The sequence below is a fragment of the Hippoglossus stenolepis genome, chromosome 21 (genome assembly GCF_022539355.2).
Source record: "Hippoglossus stenolepis isolate QCI-W04-F060 chromosome 21, HSTE1.2, whole genome shotgun sequence".
Taxonomy (NCBI): Eukaryota; Metazoa; Chordata; class Actinopteri; order Pleuronectiformes; family Pleuronectidae; genus Hippoglossus; species Hippoglossus stenolepis.
Genome location: NC_061503.1, coordinates 10,539,505 through 10,559,174, shown reverse-complemented (window position 1 = coordinate 10,559,174; position 19,670 = coordinate 10,539,505). Strand labels below are relative to the sequence as shown.

At 41.1% G+C, this 19,670-nt stretch overlaps 2 protein-coding genes across 3 annotated transcripts; one reads left to right on the top strand and one right to left on the bottom strand.

Annotated features, from left to right (window-relative positions):
- The first annotated feature begins 887 nt into the window (after nt 1-887).
- On the top strand, nt 888-15,527 carry LOC118100752 (carnitine O-palmitoyltransferase 1, liver isoform). 2 transcript variants are annotated; one of them, XM_035146117.2, is made up of 19 exons: nt 888-1,116; nt 3,956-4,101; nt 4,877-5,016; nt 5,413-5,584; nt 5,989-6,090; nt 6,350-6,487; nt 6,685-6,762; nt 7,437-7,544; nt 8,669-8,753; nt 10,326-10,521; nt 10,613-10,801; nt 10,892-10,997; nt 11,087-11,203; nt 12,259-12,423; nt 12,537-12,665; nt 12,834-12,989; nt 13,111-13,224; nt 13,397-13,489; nt 14,281-15,527. In XM_035146117.2, the coding sequence occupies exons 2-19, from the start codon at nt 3,961-3,963 to the stop codon at nt 14,404-14,406; spliced, it is 2,355 nt and encodes a 784-aa protein (XP_035002008.1). In that variant the 5' UTR covers nt 888-1,116; nt 3,956-3,960; the 3' UTR covers nt 14,407-15,527. The 2 variants fall into 2 exon arrangements, with proteins under 2 accessions (XP_035002008.1, XP_035002006.1); XM_035146115.2 differs by lacking the exon at nt 8,669-8,753 and adding an exon at nt 8,037-8,124.
- A 1,539-nt stretch (nt 15,528-17,066) lies between these two features.
- Nucleotides 17,067-18,493, bottom strand: LOC124851235 (macrophage mannose receptor 1-like). Its single transcript, XM_047338426.1, has 4 exons — nt 18,479-18,493; nt 17,853-18,183; nt 17,117-17,526; nt 17,067-17,075 (listed from the first exon to the last, which is right to left on the bottom strand). The coding sequence occupies exons 1-4, from the start codon at nt 18,491-18,493 to the stop codon at nt 17,067-17,069; spliced, it is 765 nt and encodes a 254-aa protein (XP_047194382.1).
- Nucleotides 18,494-19,670: the final 1,177 nt, after the last annotated feature.

Genomic DNA, 19,670 nt, shown 5'->3' with positions numbered 1-19,670 from the left:
TAATAATATGGATATAACATGAACTTTAATCACAATTCTCACACAATATCAAAGCAGCACAACAGATCTGAAGTGAGCACAAAAACAATCACATCTAGTGTTTCATGACAAATCAAGTTTTCCTATTAATTAATAATTTCCAATTATTATAAAATTGAGAAGAAAAGAAAAGCTTGCCAGGATTTTTTCATTAAACTAGAATAAAGGGGGAAAACGTGCCACTGATTTATTTATGTTTTCATGAAAAATTTAAGCTGCAGCGTTAATCATGCTCTGGCAACATCCTTTTACACAACAACATACAATTTGGGGTAAGGTGGAAAAATCATATTTAAGTCCCAGCCACTGATATTTTCATGGGGAAACATCAAAACGTAACAAAATACTTGAAGTTGATCTGATATATTCTCTGTAAGGTGTTATTTTACATTTACCCACCAAATTAAGTACATCTAAGCCATAGACCCTACATAAAGATGGCTGATGCGTCTCCTCTTCCCCCCCTTTATCCAGAAATGAAGCCAAAATATCCTGAATTTGAACGCTGCCATCTTGTGCCAAAAACAGTCTGTGCAGTCGCAATCAGGGGACGGAGCTGCATGATTTTTCACCCTGTCTCCATAGCATCAACAAACGAATACCAACACCAAGGTTATGGTTTTACTGCTGTAAAATAGGGGAAAGGTTGAAATGATCAATATTAGTCCCTTAAATGGGCATCCAATATGTCATGTCATGACACAACATGACATGACATGACATATTAGAGGCCCATTTAAGGGACTGATACCTCTAAGTGTGTGGTAGTCTGGGCCTTGTGCTCTACTGAGTGTGGACCATCCTAGTTGTGTTATTTATCAGTCTTCCCTCTAATTGTGGACATGAGTTCACAGGCTTCTTCTGCATGATAGCAAGATTTCCCACAGTCAGTGAATGCAGCACTAGCTTCGTGCGGTGTAGTCCAGCGGTTCACCGAGGAGGAGGAAGAAGAGGAGGAGGAGGAGGAAGAGGAGGAGGAGAAGAAGAAGAAGAAGAAGGAGGGCCGGACACCTGATCGACGTCAGAAGTTCGACAGTGGATCTCCGCATCTCTGGAGCTGTCCGCCAGCGACAACAGGTATGCTACCCGATGCTAGCGTGTCAGTGACGACGGTGCGATGCTCGAGCCCCGGAGAAACGGACCTGTCTCCCGTTAGCAGCCGTTACCGAGCAGCTCACTGCGGGATGCTCGGCTAACAGCGCTAGCATCAGCCAGTCCCCCCCCCAACCCAGCGCAGCTAGCATAACAATCAAGCTAAACCAACACAGGAGCTTTCAATCATGGAGCTTTGTTGGCAAAATGTGTAAATAATCTTAAGAATACTGTGGTTTTGTGTTCACCATGAAACTGGACTTTTTTTTTAAGGTGTTAAATTGTGCTAAGTTAAATTTGCTTTGTTAAAATGAACCATTTCCCCCCCTCATGTGTGTGTTTATGTGGCTGAAAGAGCTGCTGTGGCATGTTTACTGTTATCTGTCCTGCATGTTCCTATGCTGGTGTGTCCATGTGGAGTTTACACATCAACTTCCCTTCTCAAGTTTAGTGCAGGTGAATCAGTGACAGACACAGACACACAGCTCTGCCCAACCCATCCTCATAAACACTGACAGTAAATAAGACACTGACCTTTCTGTGTAACTGGAATGTTTACAGGTCTTTAAAATCTGGTCTAAACGAGACTTAGCCCCGCGCCAGACCATAAAAGAAACATCACACACAGCAGAACGCTGCAGCCAATGGTTCTGGATCAGGAGGAAAGATCCCAACTGGGCCCCAAGATGCGAGGGACATGGGATCGACCTGTGGTGTACGGGGGCCGAGAGAGCTGGACGCACTGCAAATTAAGAAAACACATGCAAATAGAAAATACATGTTCAAATTAAGGAAATAACTTCAATCAATTGGATGGCACATCCACTGCAAAAAGTCACAACGCATGCAAATACAGAAACACGCTGCAATTTGCGAAAACCCTACAATGACATCACCACTGACGAGTAGCAGACCTTACTAACTTCACAAAGCATTGAACTACAGCCAGGTTTATCACTTTTTTGGTTCCCCTGGAAACATTTCTGTTTTGCAAGCGGGTGTCTTGCTATTAAAAGGCTGAGAACACCTGATGATGCTAAGGTACACAACTGAAGATACATCACTAACACCCGCTAACATCCGCTGGTAGTTTGCAACTTAAAACCCTCAAACGATATTGACCATCTTGTCCTACCGTCTCAAAAAATTATAAACTTAAACTCTACTGACTCAGCAGTGTATACGCCTACATTACTCTACTCTCTAAATTTAGTTGTAGTGACTTTTCTGTTTATTTTTCCTAAATGAGTCATATCAATAGTTTCATTATATATTTGTTTCCCTGGTCATCGTCTATGGCTCCCATTCAGTGGCTCTGTGTGAGGTTCTCCACAGTGTTCAGCATGTAACCTTGGCTAATATTATGGTTGTCAGTTATATGGGTTTTACAGATTATCTTTGTTGTTTTTGGTGAATTAAAACAACATAAAAGATTCAGGGCTGAAATTCTGGAACGCTTATATAATTGCTTCAACACTGTGAGTGTGATAATAATAACCAGAGGATACTTTGTACTTGGATCCTGTTACTACAACATGCTGCTTTATTTTCAATATTTTTCTTGTGGGGCAGACTGTTATGATAAGGCAGAGCTTAGTCAAACACACCAGCAATAAACCTGCTGCTGTTTGTCTGTGAAGGTCTAGTAGCTCTTTCCTTGGCCGGCCTTTCTTAGCTCACTCTTCTCCGACTGTGAACTCACCGTCGACCCAAAGATCACAATGCAAAGTTTATAGAAACTAAGTAGAAAACAATATGGGTTTGTGTCAGTTCTTATTTACTTTTCATAGAGCATACGGCACAGGTACAACTGTATGTGCAGGACGTGACCTAAAGAGCAGAACCTCCATGGGACCTGGGGATAATAGTGTGTGTGTGTGTTTTTAGACACACACAATGAGAGCAGACGTAGCCTTGATGGGGGTGCAGTCCAGTGTCACAGTGACTAAACCTCAGGGCATTATCCATAGCCTATTTGTGGAGGAAAATCAATTCCCTTTGTGAAGAGAAGCAGTAATAGCCTTAAACAAAAAAAAATACCCAATCACATCAGCATCCAGTGAATGTTTTCCCTTTAAACTTCATCAAATTCAAGCTGACTTTGCATTTGAGAGGAGTCATACATAATGCAAGCTTGTCTTAAAAATGCTCATGTGTAAGATGGATTTGTTTTGATGTGCTGACATGACACACAATTTTTTGTAAAATTCATAATCAGTTTGATGAATCATCTGTTAAGTCCCATCACGGCACTTGATGGCACCTTCAGTCTTTCCGTAAGTTTCTGCTTGTGTGTGTTGTAATCGCTGTTGGTCGTTTACGTAGTTCTTTTTGGTCGTTTTTTCTTGTTGCGATATTATGTTAACCGCAAACTTGAAGAGCAGGCAGAGCTTTGTTAATCAGGGATTAAACTTTGCCTTGTGTCAAAGGTGTCACACTGAGAGACCGAAGCGGAACTGACTCTCCCTCTGGTTATGAAAGGAGAAAAAAAAGTGTGGTTGTTCTTTCCTCTCTGTGTTTGGTGTCAGTAGCAGTTACATTGAGGTTGATGGTCGTTTTTTTAAATATTGCGTCCATCACATGTTAGAAACATAAACAACTCACCCACTTGCTCACTCAGACATTTTCAGGGTTAGGGTTAACCCTAACCCCCTAACCCTCTGGAGATTGACTGGAGCTTCTGACTCAGATATTTGTGTTCTCACATACAGCCTTTCTGTATAATTTCAGGAGACCAGTGCATGTCTGAAAGCAGCTTTATTGATCAGTTAAAAAAAGCTTCTCCTTTTCCTCTCTCCCCTTTTTTCCCTCTCATCGTGCACAGTAACCATGGCAGAAGCCCACCAGGCGGTGGCCTTCCAGTTCACCGTCACCCCAGAGGGCATTGATCTGCAGCTGTCCCACCAGGCCCTCGCTGAGATCTACCTCTCTGGTGTGCGCTCCTGGAAGAAGCGCATCATCAGACTCAAGGTAGCTCCGCTCCTCCTTTTTTTGTTTGTTCAAGAGTACCATATGTTTCAGTCCCAAAACCATCTGCACTAATTGCAGCCCTGCTTACAGTGTTCCTCTTCCTTCTTATTATTATGGCTTCTCCTCTTGGTATGTCAGCTGTCAGCACTCGCAGCTGTGTCAGAGTTCCGTGTGGAGGAATCTGTCAAGGACACTGTTCTGTTGGTTTGTCCATATTATGGTTTTAATGTTTATTATCTGCTCATTCTACTCATTTGACAGCTTTGTTGATTTGCTGGTTGTATACGCTCTGTATAAACCCCAACTTTTTTATATTGTAAAAATGCCATTTCATAAAAGTGTTATTGTGATGTCACTTATATCACATGATGAGGAATGATTGGTTTATCTAAATAAGCTGTAAATATATATGATGTCGTATGATTGGGAATAATTTTCTTCTTGCCTATTTTTTTTTACCTTGACATTGACCTTTATGTCCATGTGTTGTTAAGTTATGCCTCTTTTACACCAAGGTTAAATCTGCTAAAAAGAGGCAATTGACTCATGTTCAATGTCTCAAATGCACAGAAAACAGAAGCTCTCTCAAACACACAGGGGCGAAAGCAATACCAGCATGCAGGGTAATAATATATTAACCTGACAGTTTTAACTCAATCTAATCATAACAGAACTGGAAGGGTGCTGAGAGGGTGCATCTCATTATGTCAAAGACAGTGTGTGTAAACATGAAGAATGGGATTTAAAGTCAATCTTTCTTTTCTGACTTAAACAGAACAGCGTGGTAACAGGGGTGTATCCTGCTAGCCCCTCCTCCTGGCTCTTTGTGGTCATTGCAATCCTGGCCACCATGTACACTCGCTCCGACCCCTCCATGGGCCTCATAGCCAAGATACAGGAGCACCTGCCGGTCAGGTAACGCATCATATGACTCAGTGAAACGGTAAAAGTTAATGATAAATCTTATGATTCACCAGACTCCTCCACGTTCCCTGGTTGTGTGCTGTGTCACAGAGAGGACCGTCTGCAGTATAAATAGCACATCGCCAGTGTGGTTTACATCATCCGCACCCCTTTCGATTACCTTCTTCACAGTCCATTATTATGATTATGATTTTGGACAAATGTATAAAAAACTAAACTTGCTCTTATAATTAATCAAAACATTTGTTGTCTCTCCTCCCATCCATCCTTCATGTTTGGTTTCTTTACTACCGGCCATCTTCCTTCTCTTCATCTATTTCACTCACTGCCGCCGCCGCCCCCCCCCCTTCTACTATCCATCTGTCCACCTACTCCCATCGTTCCCAGCCAGTCGATGAGTAGCCAGTGCCAGACGGTGGTGTCAGCAGTGCTCTTCAGCACCATGCTGTGGCTCTTGCTCATCTTCACCATGCGCCTGTGCCTCAAGCAGCTCCTCTCTTACCACCGCTGGATGTTCGAGCAACATGGCAAAATGTCCTACACAACCAAAGTCTGGGTGGTCAGTGCCGTTTTAAAATTTGCAACCCCGCCCTTCACTGTCCCTCACCTTGTCATCTTTGTTGTCAGAATATTGACATGCTTATGTGCTGCTAGAGCAGTGTAATGTAATCTAAAGCTCATCTAATTGTTTTTTAGTAGTAACAAAAAAGCTGTTTTTATGTCCTCACATGCTACAAAATGTTCATGTTGTATGCTACAAGATACATATTATTATACTTCTTCACTGAATGACCTCCACTTATTTACAAAATAATTCCAGGAAAATAAATTGATGAGGTTAAAAAGTGATTTTTTTTGTTCTTCTACAAGGGTTTTTTCTGTAGATTTTTATGATGTATGATAAACTGAAAAAGTAATAAAAGGTCTTATAAATGTCCTCACATAAATATTTGTCTGTGCCAGGCGTTGGTGCGGATCTTTTCTGGCAGAAAGCCTCTACTCTACAGCTACCAGGGTTCACTGCCAAACCTGCCTGTGCCCGCTGTCAAGGACACAGTCCAGAGGGTGAGACATCACACTGAGAAGAGGGGAAAGGACAAAAATACGCTACTTAGTGATCACAAAACAAATGCATCACTTTCTCACATTCTTTGTCTTCTGACTGTGCTGCACCAAATTGTCTTTTCTGTCCTCTATTGTGAAGGCTGAAAGCTGAAATGTATATGAAATGCAAGATATCCACCTCTCTAAATAGAGATATTTGACAAATCTATGTTATATACTTGGATTGTTGCATATTTAACATACATGCCTACTGTTTTAGTACTTGGAATCTGTGCGTCCGCTGATGGATGATGCGAAGTATGAACGCATGACCAATCTCGCCGCAGAGTTTGAGAGCAGCCTCGGCAAACGCCTGCAGTGGTACCTCAAACTCAAAGCTCTCTGGTCATCCAACTATGTAAGTGCCTGACCACAATACTCTAGTTACATTAAGCGTGGCCTCTTCGAATGTCCACAGGAAATTTAAAATTCCATTAACAATGCATATCTTTGTGCGGTTCTGTGGTTTGAATTATTCATCCTGTCTGAATATGCAAGTGATGTGACTGCCAGTTGGCTGCAGTATTCGCTTTCTCACTAGGTCTTGTGTTTTAGGTCAGTGATTGGTGGGAGGAATACGTCTACCTGCGGGGACGAAGCCCAATCATGGTCAACAGTAACTACTATGGCATGGTATGAAACTGTTCCTGTTTCCTGTCCACACACTGTGCTTCAACTGTAAACTGTAAATGGATATGAACGACGCTTCTCCACCTCCTCCTACTATCCAGAAATTATGCCAAAATATCCTTGATAGGGAGAGGTTAACAAAAGACGGGTGCTTTTTGTTGCCATTCATTGATGCTCTTTTTTAACAGCGATAGCTCCAAGGAGGTACCCAGTGCCCATTTTCTGTGATGCTGTTTATTGGGACTAAAATAGATACATTGCCCAGTAGAATAGCATTTTGTAGCCAAAGCCCTAACAGTTGCCTTGAATTCAATCAAACTGCACCAGATTGAAAACCCTCATAAATATCAGTTGCCTAAAATACCTGATATTTTTCAGCAAGATCCATAAATTATTATTATGAAAATGTAAAAATGTCTTATCTCACAATAATCAAGAAAGTGGGGGAAAAAAATTCCTGGGACTCCCCCCCCCGTAATGGGTTCTTTTTTGGCCCATGTCCCATCCTTCCACCAAGTTTTGTGGAAATCCGTTCTGTAGTTTTTGCATAATCCTGCTGACAGGAAAACGCGTCATTTTAATCCCAGCTGGAGTTGTGTATCATTTTGTTTGGTTGATCTCAACCGTTTATCCTCGTCCTCTTCACTTCCTGTGTCTGTTCCTTCTCTCCCCTGCAGGACTTCTTGTACGTGACACCCACGCCCATCCAGGCGGCCAGGGCAGGCAACAGCATCCATGCATTCTTTCTGTACCGTCGCAAACTCAACAAAGAGGAGATTAAACCTGTGAGTTTTTCTGCCACTCATCCCCCACAGCAGCTCCATATACATAGACATTCACCATTCACGTCTCCGTGCAATGGAAAACATGTCAAAATTGGGAGACATTGGGATATTTCTTCGTAGAACCACAGAATATTGTGTTAATAGTTAATAATATGTATGTTTTTATAATAGTGTGAGTAACATCCATCCGTTAGTGTTTGTGTGTCTGGAGTGTCTAGTAAATATCACTCATTTATCTAGTTATGTGTACGTGAAGACATTTCCCTCATGTTCTCATACCATGCTCATTTCTCACCCCCTCCCTCCTGTTGTCCTCCTTTCAACCTCTCCTTCTCTTGCTTGATTTCTCTTTATTTTACCTCTTTACTTTGCCTCTGGCTCTTTTTATGATATGTATACTATTTGCTTGACTCTACGGTCTCCTCCACCGCTCTCCTCTGTTCTCCTCCTTACGCTTTCGCCTTCGCCTCCTCCTCCTCTTGTGTTTCCCAGAGTCGTATCCCCGGCACTGTCATTCCTCTGTGTGCAGCTCAGTGTGAGAGGATATTCAACACCACACGCACTCCTGGAGAGGAGTCCGGTAAAGAGACTGACATGTACACACACGTAGACACACACTGTGGCAGCGGGATGTTCCCCCCCAGTGCTGATAGACTGTTTGACCCATGATATCGCCTGAATATGAGCAATTAACATCCAGGAGGAAGCCCGCAGTGGCTTCATAGTGAGCGATACAAACACACTGCTGCTTCAGAGATGATGAGGCAAGCTGATGATGTCTGGCGTTGAAGTGTGGGATAGGAAATTGTGTGAGAGCCAACATGCGTGTATGTGTGAGTCTGTGTAGTCTCCTGAAACAGTATTTCTTTCTGTCCAGCTCATCCTGTCATCTTTTATCGGTCTCATCTCAGGTCTGTCTGAGTCTCTGGGAAGGTCCCGTCCTCAACTAATGTCTATTTTCTTCTGCCCACACATTGTTGTTTTCTTTTTTTTGTCCCTCTCAACCCTGGTTTCATTTCCCCAACACACTTTTATGTTTTTATTCCATCATCCCCTTTGTTTCCTCCCTATCTTGCCCATACTTCTGTTTTTGTACTGGCCCACCCTTCTCTTATCCTGCTCAGTGGTTGTTGAGGTCTGCAGTTCCTTGCTGTTCCTATCAGTTTGAGCGGATGTTTGACTCTTGTCGAATCCCTGGAACGCTTACAGGTAGTATTTTTTTAATTTTTTTTACAGCTGGTACAATATCAGTTTTACATCTTTAAATTTCAAAAACAGTGTGAATTATACTCAACATTGTTATTGTGTATTGTTAATAATTTAAGATAAGAGCCATCCCTGTTTCACACAAACTAAATGTTCCTGTTCAATACCTTTCTACATCTTCTGTCAGTCAATTCAAATCAGAAGAGACAATGAAAAGAAACATAGTTTGCAATCCTCGCTTTCGGTGGTACAGCGCTGATCTTCTCATGCATGTCTCCTACAGTAGGTTTTACATTTATTTAAATCACCCTCAAGATCAACTTTTGGATTCCTCTTCAGCCTTCTAGTACAACATATTGGTTAGTTATAAGTGTGAGGTTCAGGCCTTAATGGCTCAGATCGTTTGTCTTTTGAAGATGATAATTGAGTGGAGTCCGATCTCACAGCCAACATCCGTCCCATGTCACTCCTCCTAGCATACGTCCACTTCTTACTCTTTGGCAACAGGTGCTGCTTTTATGTCTCCACACCGGCGATAGTCAGTGGCAAGAGGCATTATGTTCTCGGGTTGTCTGTCTGTCCGTCCCATTCTCGTGAACACAATATCTCAAGAATGCCTTGAGGGAATTTCCACAGATTCACTTGGACTCAACGGTGATCTGATTCGATTTTGGTGGTTAAAGTTGAAAGGTCACAGTGACCTCTGGTTTTTGGCCTCTGGAATGTGACATCTCAAGAGGGAATTTCCTCAACTTTTGATCAGTTGTCACTTGGAATCAAAGATTAAGTGATTAAGTTTCAGTGGTCAAAGGTTCACATAGACCTTATCTGAATCTGGGGGAAAAAAGTATGTCGAAATATGTACATAGAAACTGCTTTGTTTGGCGCAGGCATACAACCTCAGTGCTGTAATTCTATTTTTAAACAGGGACATCTGTTCTCTTTCTAATGTTTATCCAGTAGAAAATGTTCAAGCAATTTTCCCAAGACTTTGTTTCCTCAAACATATTGTATCTGGAACTGCCCTGTGCAAATATAGCTCTGTGGATGTGGCTAATGAGTAACTTCACTATAGCAAGACGAGGGTTAAGTGAAACTTTTGCCGGCTCACAGATTCTGACTCAGTGTGAAGAATGCCAAACTGGAGAATCATTGTTGTTGGCGTTGTTATGAAGGCGTCTGTTATGAATACACATTCCAAGTGTGAAGCCAATAAAATTAAAGATTTCTGAAATTATTAGATAGATGTTTTTATATAAAAATGTTATCCAATTAATGCAACAGGGCATGTTGCAGTCAGTTGCTGTGTTCATCCCAATTCAAACTAAATTCAATTAAATATATTTACAAATAAACAACATAAATGTGAGAAAACTCTGTACCAGCAGGGAAAAAGAAATGCTGAGGTTGTAAATAAACCTTAAGACACATCTGCATCCCATCATTTGTTATGTGAATCAGTTGCCCAGGCAATTCATTACCATCTACTCTGAACTGCAGAAATTCACTCCAAATGTTTGCCTATGAATCAATGATAAAATATTTCCCTTTTCCTTCTTTCTTCTATATCCAAAGACTCTCTGCAACATTGGCAGGACAGTGACTACATAGTGGCTTACCACAGGGGGCGCTACTTTCGTCTGAGGGTGTACCAGGCAGGCAGACTCCTGTCCCCCAGAGAGATTGAATTCCAAATTCAAAGGATCCTCGATGACACCTCAGCTCCTTGCCAAGGAGAAGCAAAACTGGGGGCCCTGACTGCAGGAGACAGGTCAGCTTTATTAAGCCTCTTGTGACTAAATCACTAAATCATACTCCGTCCCTGATGTGACGTCACCAGTTTCCTCTGAAATGTTTCCCAGAATTCCATGGGCTCAAGCCAGGAAGAAGTATTTCAGTAGTGGGGTCAACAAACGCTCTCTGGACTGCATCGAGAGAGCCGCCTTCTTTGTGACCCTGGATGATGATGAGCAGGGCATGCTGGGAGATGACCCCGTGGCTAGTTTAGATCGCTATGCCAAGTGCTTGTTGCATGGGAAATGTTACGACAGGTAATTCTTCACTAAACCGATCAACGCCTTTTAAACTCATTCAGGAACTAGTTAGAATTATGTTGGTCTTTCTTTTGGGTTGCCATGCAGGTGGTTCGACAAGTCCTTCTCAGTGGTTTACTTCAAGAATGGAAAGAAAGGCATAAACGCAGAGCACTCGTGGGCTGACGCACCAGTGATCGCACACCTATGGGAGGTAAGGAAAGCAACGGAAATTAGGGTTGGACACCATCATCCATCTCCCCCGAGAAGAGACTGACACTTCAGATTGTTGTGTGTCTCCAGTACACCCTTGCCACCGACTGTTTCCGTCTGGGTTACAATGAAGAAGGTCACTGCAAAGGAGATGTGGATTCATCGCTACCACAACCACAGAAGCTGAACTGGGAAATTCCTCCAGAGGTGAGTCCTCCGCTCACACAGGATCCTAAAATCCTTTTCCTCTTTTAGCTAAAGAACAGGTTCTGTCTCCCCTGTCATCAACAACCCATACTGGCTTTTAAAACATGCATCAAGAAGTTGAAATGATGCATGTACTGTAAACATCATTTATATTATATGGTCGTGGTGAAACTTTAAACCATAATTAAATGATTCCAATTTTAAACAGATACTGTAGCTTTCACAGCATCAGAGGGTGATGCTGGTTTCACCTCAAGTATGACAGAATGTATCATTATTATTAGTAGATGATTATATAATCTAATGTGTGGAGGGTGGGTCACCATAAGATCCTAACCCAGCCAATTGCACTGTGTAAAGTCCTCTAGTATCTGTGTGTTTTTCAGATAGCAATTACTTCCTGTAGCCTGTAACCTTCAAAAGTAATTTTGCAACCAACTGACCAAGTATATTTTAGCAGTTTTATTTGCATAATGATAAACCTAGAAGTTTCAGTGTAGAGTGTCAAAAGAGCCCAAAGCAGAGCCTTTGTACCACCCACCTGAATGACCTGAATAATAATTGCACTATTCTTGATCATTATAAACTAAGGATGAATTTGGAAACTAATGTTTTAAAGGATTAATTACAGTGTTTACAACTCTGCATGAAATAACATAGACATGTTGGTTTAATTTTCAACAAGTTGAATGAGATACCACCCTCATGTCTGTATACGAAGGTATAAACAAACATGTATAAAACATCTAAACATGGGTTGTGTCCATCTATTCTTATCCAGCCCTTAGCAAGAGAGCAACTTCATTTATTTATGGTTTCAGTTGTATTCACGCTGCCATGCATTGTACTTTGAATACAGTTTGTCAATAACAGGTTGTTCATTCCTAAACGGGCTGAAAAGACAAAAACAATTACATGTGTTATGTAAAAACAGGTTGAACATCGGTCAATATGTCAAACAATATAGAGGTACGGCTTATGTATTAATTACAGTGTAACTGTCATACTGTAGACGTCTCAGTCCTGCTGATGTTAACTGTTGGTGTCTGTCTCAGTGTGAGGAGCAGATCTCTCAGTCCCTGTCAGTGGCCCAGGCTCTGGCCGACGACTTGGACTTCCACATTCTGTCCTTCCGAGACTTTGGCAAAGGAAGGGTGAAGAAGTGTCGAGTCAGTCCAGACGCCTTCATTCAAATGGCACTTCAGCTGGCCTACTACAGGGTGAGTCTCTCTCTGAAGTATAACACACACATGGTTGACACGAGGCCGATCTGTTGTGTTCGGGAACGTCTATATTACCAGTTGCATGTGACTTTTATTGTTTTGCTCTGCAGAGCCGGGGGACGTTCTGTCTGACGTACGAAGCCTCCATGACCCGTCTGTTCAGGGAGGGCAGGACCGAGACTGTTCGCTCCTGCAGCAACGAGAGCTCCGCCTTCGTCCGAGCGCTGGAGGGTGGAGAGGTGAGACAGATGCTGGATGTGATAGTTTTTCAGAAGGGGGCGATAATGGGTTCTCTTGATTTCAAATGATGATTTCCAATAGCTATTTCCCTCATATAAATCAGACAGTGTCTATTTTTATCGTTTGCTATGCCAAGCAGTCATGCCACTCATACTTTTCTCCACCAGTCAGCAGATGTGTGCAGGCGTTTGTTCCGCTCTGCGTCCGAGAAGCACCAGAATCTTTACCGCCTGGCGATGACTGGGTCTGGTATCGACAGACACATCTTCTGCCTCTACGTGGTTTCCAAATACCTCGGAGTGGAGTCTCCTTTCTTGAAAGAGGTTAATTTCCTCCCCCTTTTCACTTTAATCACACAGATCTAATCAGTCCAGTTCAGTCACGTCCCTTTTCTTTGCCGTGACTTAAACAAACTGATGCATTTGCCTCTTGTGTTTGTCTCAGGTTTTGTCTGAGCCTTGGCGGCTGTCCACCAGTCAGACTCCTGTCCAGCAGGTGGAGCTCTTTGACTTAGTCAACCACCCAGAGTATGTCTCCTGTGGAGGGGGCTTTGGTCCGGTCAGTGTCACATTACAATGTAGTTGGATTAGTTTTGTCTGTGTAATGTAATTGTGCTATTCATAGTTTTTTTTTTTTTAATAATCTTAACACATGTTCTTTTTAGAGTTTTTTTTGTTGCTCTGATGTTCTTACAGAGCCATGAGTATTAATGTTGTCTGACTGCTTTCAGGTGGCTGATGATGGTTATGGGGTGTCCTACTACATTGTGGGAAACAACTTGATTAACTTCCACATCTCGTGCAAGATCTCATGTCCAGAAACTGTGAGTAAAATGGAATCAGTAATTTTACACTGCAAAACGAAAGTGAATAAAGTAAACCCTTCATATGGGGCAGAAACTGTGAGAGGACTAAATACATTTTTTTAAGTAAACAAAATGTATGTTTTTCTACTGATCAAGATCAGTATCTGTATTCTATTACATGATTTGTATTATTCTTGTAGTTTTTAGAGTTGTGTCGGAGGATCATTTGAAAATTAAGCCCAAAAAGAGCATTACAGTGAGACTGATACTGGATATTTATATAGCACATAGCAATAAGAGTGTAAATGCAATATACCTACAGTACATAAAAGGTCGTACTATTATGAGGATAAAGTAATCTTTTAATGAGAAAAAAGTCATGATGTTATGAGAATAAAGAAAGAAAAATCTTAAGGAAATATCCAGCAACCTGAGCCCTTGAAGTTCAACTCCTTCTAGACCAAAACTCTTGAACCAATCGGATGTTTCTTGAGAAACTACAAAATAATAAAATATTTTGATATTTGTGAAACCTTTACCAAAGTATAACTGAACAAGAAGCTCCACGTTCCTCATTTTAACACAGGTGACAGGCTGATCTTCTGATATTCCCCTCTAACATGACACAAAGCCTTAAAATTGTGACTTAATTCTCAAAATCTCTGAGGTTTGTCCCTTTAAGTGGCCCTAATACGCTGTTGTACTAACAACATATTGAGCACAGCTTTTTTATTTAACCCTGAGCTAGATTGATTTGAGCTGATGTGATGACATAAAACCTCATTCTTTATTCTGTGTCTCCCTTCCAGGACGCCCACAAGTTTGGCGCTGAGATCAGAAAAGCCCTGCATGACATGATGCAGCTGCTCGGCCCGGCCCAGAGAGATCCTTACAGCGCGGGAGAGGGGCGGCCCGAGGTCAAGAAGGACCTGTAGATACTGTAGTTGCTCAGGAGGGAGAAAGGGAAACAGTGGAAGGGAAGTTTTTTTTCTCATGCGTTGGGAGAATTTTAAAGCCAGTGAGATGATAAGAGAAATCTACACGAGGAAACTGACATAAGGGAGGTGTTGTTTTTACTGATTTGCATCTGTATTTGTGTGTTTATATTAGCCGTGTGATTGGTATGTGAAGGGAAAGAGGGTGCAGAGAATAACAAGTCAAACAGTGTGATTCTAATACAGTATGTTTAATTGGTTCGGTTTAGTTTAAACAGTTAAACCAGTGGGTCATTTTTTTTAGAAAAAGCCCTAAATATAAAAAGTACTTATTAAGATATTGTTTAATTATTTTTAAAAGGCCACGGCTAATTGCACCACTCAAAGGTATTAGAGGAGTTGCCAACGTTACGTAATCGCAGGGATGAATTTCATATAAAATCAAGTGCAGTATATATATTGCCACATTTTCTGTGCCACTAATGATCTGTTCTGAAAATGCGGCTGTACGTGTGTGTGTGATGAATCTTTGGTCTTGGGAGCATCAGCACGGAGAGAAAACGTGCAGGACCGTCCAGGTGACATCAGTCTCTATGATCTGAATGCAACGTCGTCCAAACAGTGAGAAGAGGTATTTATAAATCTAGGAAGTCTGTGACTTCTCAGTGTTTACTGCTTTTTACATATATGATTGTAACGCTGTGCTCTACGACGGAGTATTAGGGCTGAATCGGATTTTGATTATAATGTAATATCTTGAGAGTAACGTTGTAATATTACGAGATCAAAGTCATAATTTAATGGGGAAACAGCGTCTTTTACACCATGTTTTTAACCTAAATGTCCTCTGATATCCTCCTCGGAGCCGCGTTCACATTCGCACGCACAAGCTCGCGTCTCTATGCTCTCGCCCAAGGGGCACGTGACGACATCAGCGAGAACTCGCGAGTATCACTGATGTCGTCTCGTGGAGAACATCACGTGCCTTTAAGTACTAGAATGTCACTCAGTAGAGCGCAACAGTCCCCTCCTGAAACCACATTTAGATTCACTAGATCTGGATTTTTATTTTGACCCGAACCAAATTGCACACATTCATAAATACATAAAGTCCTCTAAACATTTCTGATTTAAAGAAAACAAGACAAGATCCATAAATTATTCTCTGAGAAATCAAAGAAACACACAATTACACAATGTGAAAGAAAGTAAAAAAAACAAAATCCTTGATCTGCCTCCTGATCTGTATCCATATCCTGGGTTATTTCCCGGGTCAAGCCCCGCCCCTCCACAAAGTTTCATGGAAATTTGTCCATTTGTTTTTGCATAATCCTGCTGAAGATTCTAAAGTGACACTGAGCTAAAATTACAACTTTACCCTATAATATCAGAACTTTATTCTCGAGATCTCTGATTCTTTTTTCCTTAAAGTGTCTCTAATACTCCGTCTAGTGGTCGTAGTGCCAGGCTGTTTATACATGTAGAGACATGACATGGCTCTGTTTAATTCATGAGTCACCATTACTGTTTCATAAGTACTATGTTCAGTGGCAGGAAATAACTTTAATTGTTTTTGTCAGGCACATTCAAACAGTTAATGTTGGTCAGTTTTTGTTTCGGCGGTCAGTAGGCATTTCAATCTCGTACTGTAATGAACTCCAGTTTTTTTTTCACTGCCGTCTATAAACCTGTTTTGGTTTTCATCACTGTTTTACTGCTCAAGCACCATTTCAATGCAAGTTATATTTATGAACTTGAACATGATGTGAAGTTAGTCAGTCTCGTAGCCGTGCTGCAGGTCAAGCCATTCAATTCAAGGGACTGTGCGTTCGCAGGGAAGCCGATTCTCGTTGTTCTCTGTTGATTTACTGACGCTGTTTGTTTTCCGGTTCAGATCAGTTGAGCTTGTCTCATTATGTCGCTATTGTCGGCCTTTTTTTAAATGCAATGTCACAAGAGAACATAAAGTCGTTCTTAAAGAAAAAAGGCCTCAAGTGTTGTTTTTTTACCGGGTTGGTACTTCAAAATCATCAGATTGCAACAGAAACCACACACATTTTCTACTTATGATGAGCAATAAGAGTCAAATAAAATATGAAAGGTATGAAAAGTGGTAAAATTACCCCATAAAGATAAATACAATGTGCATTTCAGATTAATATCGCACCTATTCTGACTGTGGGATGTCAAACCTGAAGGAGTAAGCAACTTATTCAAGTGCATCGTTTCACGTTGACACAGAAGATTCCACAGTGGCAGCTTCCCTTTATATTCAATTGTAACAGGAGCCGTCGTTAACTTTCTCTTTTTGTTTTTTATGAAAAATCCTCCCGTCTGGTTGGATGTTCCACTGAAATTTCAACCACTTGATCCGTTTCTGGATCTACGGAGACATGAAGAGATTAACAGACAAAACACACCTTCATTCACATGGGCTGGATATTGTCTTTGTATGATTATTATCGCCTATGTACTAAAGAGAAAATGACTTTTCCCCGTGTTTTAAAAGACAACGTTATCATCACTTTACCGACAAACACCCACATTTTAAAATGAAACACTTACTTGGATCAAAATGGCGTCACTCACAGCTAAATCCTGGAATTGAAGGAGTGAGTCTGACTTTATTTCCAACCTCACAATCAGCTTCACCTTGGCTTTTATTCTTGCTGTGGTCAAACACATAGAAACGAAACATTGCAACAAGTACGTGCTCTGGTTTCTGCAGGGTCTTAAAAGATTTGATCATCGGAATTTCAGGACTCAGACTGGGACAGATATGCTCACCAGTATGGCAGAGGAAGCGAAATTTGTGCTGACAGCCTCTGTCATACCACCCGTTGATGCCGAACAATGTACAGTCTCCATCATTGTTTGGTTGACCGTTGGCCCAGTGTCTAAAGGAGCTGTTGCTCTGGTCCGTCCACTTCCATTTATCTCTGAACAAACCGATCCAGACCAAGGCTTGAGACCCATTTTTATTTAACACTTGCTGTAATGCTTGGTTTTCACTCTGGTTTCTCGCACTGGCCAAGTCCATGTTGTGCTGGCGACAGTACCGTTGGGCCTTCTGCCACGTCATATTTTGAAGGACAACGGACACCTCACCGGACCCCTCAACTGGGAATATTTCAAAAAAATTTGAAGATTAGGATTTTTGGAGAGGATGAGAACATTTTCAAACTGCAGCAAACAAGTTTAAAGGGATAGTTCACGTGATAAGCCCTTTTTATGGTTTTTACCCCTTTTACAGTCTAAATCAGAAGAGGCCAACACTCTGCCTTTTCTTTTATATGGCAATATATCAGCATAGTAGACACAGTTACTGATACAATAGACCGATGCATTAGGGAACAGGCTACTGCCAACAGCTACTTTTACTTTCAATACTTTGAAGTATATTTCAAAGTTTGACTCCACCACTGCATCAAAGCCGCCTCACTGACCTCCCTGACAGACGAAAGGAAGAGCTGTTCCACAAAGTCCGCTGAGCCATTTCCCGTCAGCCCTCATGCCTCCACAGTAGTGATCACTGTCCTTGTGACCGGCCCAGTTAGAGTAGGTCGGTGATTCGTGGCTCATCCCTGTTTCTCCCACAGACCAGACCCAGGACTCCGGCCCCGTCTCTCGCAGACCGACCCAGATAGTGCCACTGGGTGCCATGTTCACCAGCCGCTCCATGTCGTCACGGTTACCGATGGTGGCGAGGTCGGTGTAGTTGTCCCTGCAGTAACTCTGGGCCTCGTCCCAGGTCTTAGCCTCGTTTATCAGGTGATACTCATGATAAATGTGTGAACACAAAGTGACACTACCTGTAGGACGCCCATCAAATATCATTAAAAAACAGTATTAATTTAACTGTATTTTTTAATTTCACTTAATTATTTCATAGTTTGTTTTATGTGAGTACACTTACCAGATGTTAGCAGCAAAATCACCAGATATTTAGACATGATTAGTCTGAGATATAAAAAGGGTAAATGTTAAAAACAAGTCAAATGAATACTTTCCTACACTAGAAATGTCTCTTTGCAGTGTTTATTAGCCAATATTATTTTACACCAGTGGATACCTCACTCAGGGCCATGCTCTTTTGTATTAGACAAACACAAAAGATACATTTAAAAAATAATAATTAATTCAAATAAATAAAAAATTTAAAAGAAAAGTGAATTCTTTTTATATACAGTATATACACATAAGATATAGAATATAAAATGAAAAAAATATATATCTACAATGCTTGACCTTTTGTTATTAATATGTCCATTTTCATAACTTCTTTCCCATTAGAGAGCAACTTCTGCACAGCTTCATCGGTAATACAACTCCCTAAATAAAAAAATAAACTAAATTCTCTTTATTTTATTACCCCTTATCCTTTCAAAACCTCATCTATATCTGTGTCCTAACTGTTTTTATCTGTTAAGATGTTTAGCATAAAAAATGAATCATAATCACAAGTGAGCAACTTTTAGAAAAGATCTAATCTAAACTTACATTTTACATCATATTAATTCATTTCAGTGACGATAAGATCTCTTGTCCTTATCGGCTGCTATAGCCCTAACATGTTCATAGTAGGATTTTACCCTTGCTGCTGTTATGTTTATAATTCTAAATATCCACGGTAAAAATGTTCCGTCTTACCTGATGCACCTGATGTCTCTCTCTCTCTCTCTCGCTCTCTCCCTTCACACATGTGCTTCAGTCGGTCCCAAGGAGCCAAACATTTGTCTTTATGGAAATGTTGTTTGCATTTGACCAGTTCAAGGGCATATTTACCTTTCAAAATGTATTTGTAAAAAAAGCTCAGCCTTGTTATGTGACCTGTTATTGTCATTATGTTGATAGTTATGAGAAGAGATTGTATCTGTTCAACCGAAAAGTCACATATGTATGGACTGTATTTCATATTGTGCTTTTCTAATCGTTAAGCCACATTCATACAGCTCCACTATATACTGGGCTTTTTCTATCACACACCATTAACACAATTTGTTAGTGGACGACCAACTCCACCTCCTGAGCTACAGCCACACTTCTTATGTGTCTTTGTATATCGAAGTGGTGGGTTTCTTTCTTTTTTCTTTTGGGATTTCTATTTTAATGTTTAACTGTTTTTTGCAATTCATTCAAAGATGAAGATACATTACCCAGAACAAGTGTGGACAGTTTCCAGTGTAATACCACATAGTCAGTCATTGACTAGTTAAAGAAAACACAAGGAACATTGTGGAGAAATTAGTTTCCTCTCTTGAATC

Coding starts and splice junctions, on each gene's coding strand:
- LOC118100752 (XM_035146115.2), top strand. CDS start 3,961: ATGGCAGAAGCCCACCAGGCGGTGGCCTTCCAGTTCACCGTCACCCCA. Junction 6,763..7,436: donor ACAGTAACTACTATGGCATG/GTATGAAACTGT, acceptor TCTCCCCTGCAG/GACTTCTTGTACGTGACACC. Junction 10,998..11,086: donor TGATCGCACACCTATGGGAG/GTAAGGAAAGCA, acceptor GTGTGTCTCCAG/TACACCCTTGCCACCGACTG.
- LOC124851235 (XM_047338426.1), bottom strand. Junction 17,527..17,852: donor TCCTTTCGTCTGTCAGGGAG/GTCAGTGAGGCG, acceptor AAATATTCCCAG/TTGAGGGGTCCGGTGAGGTG.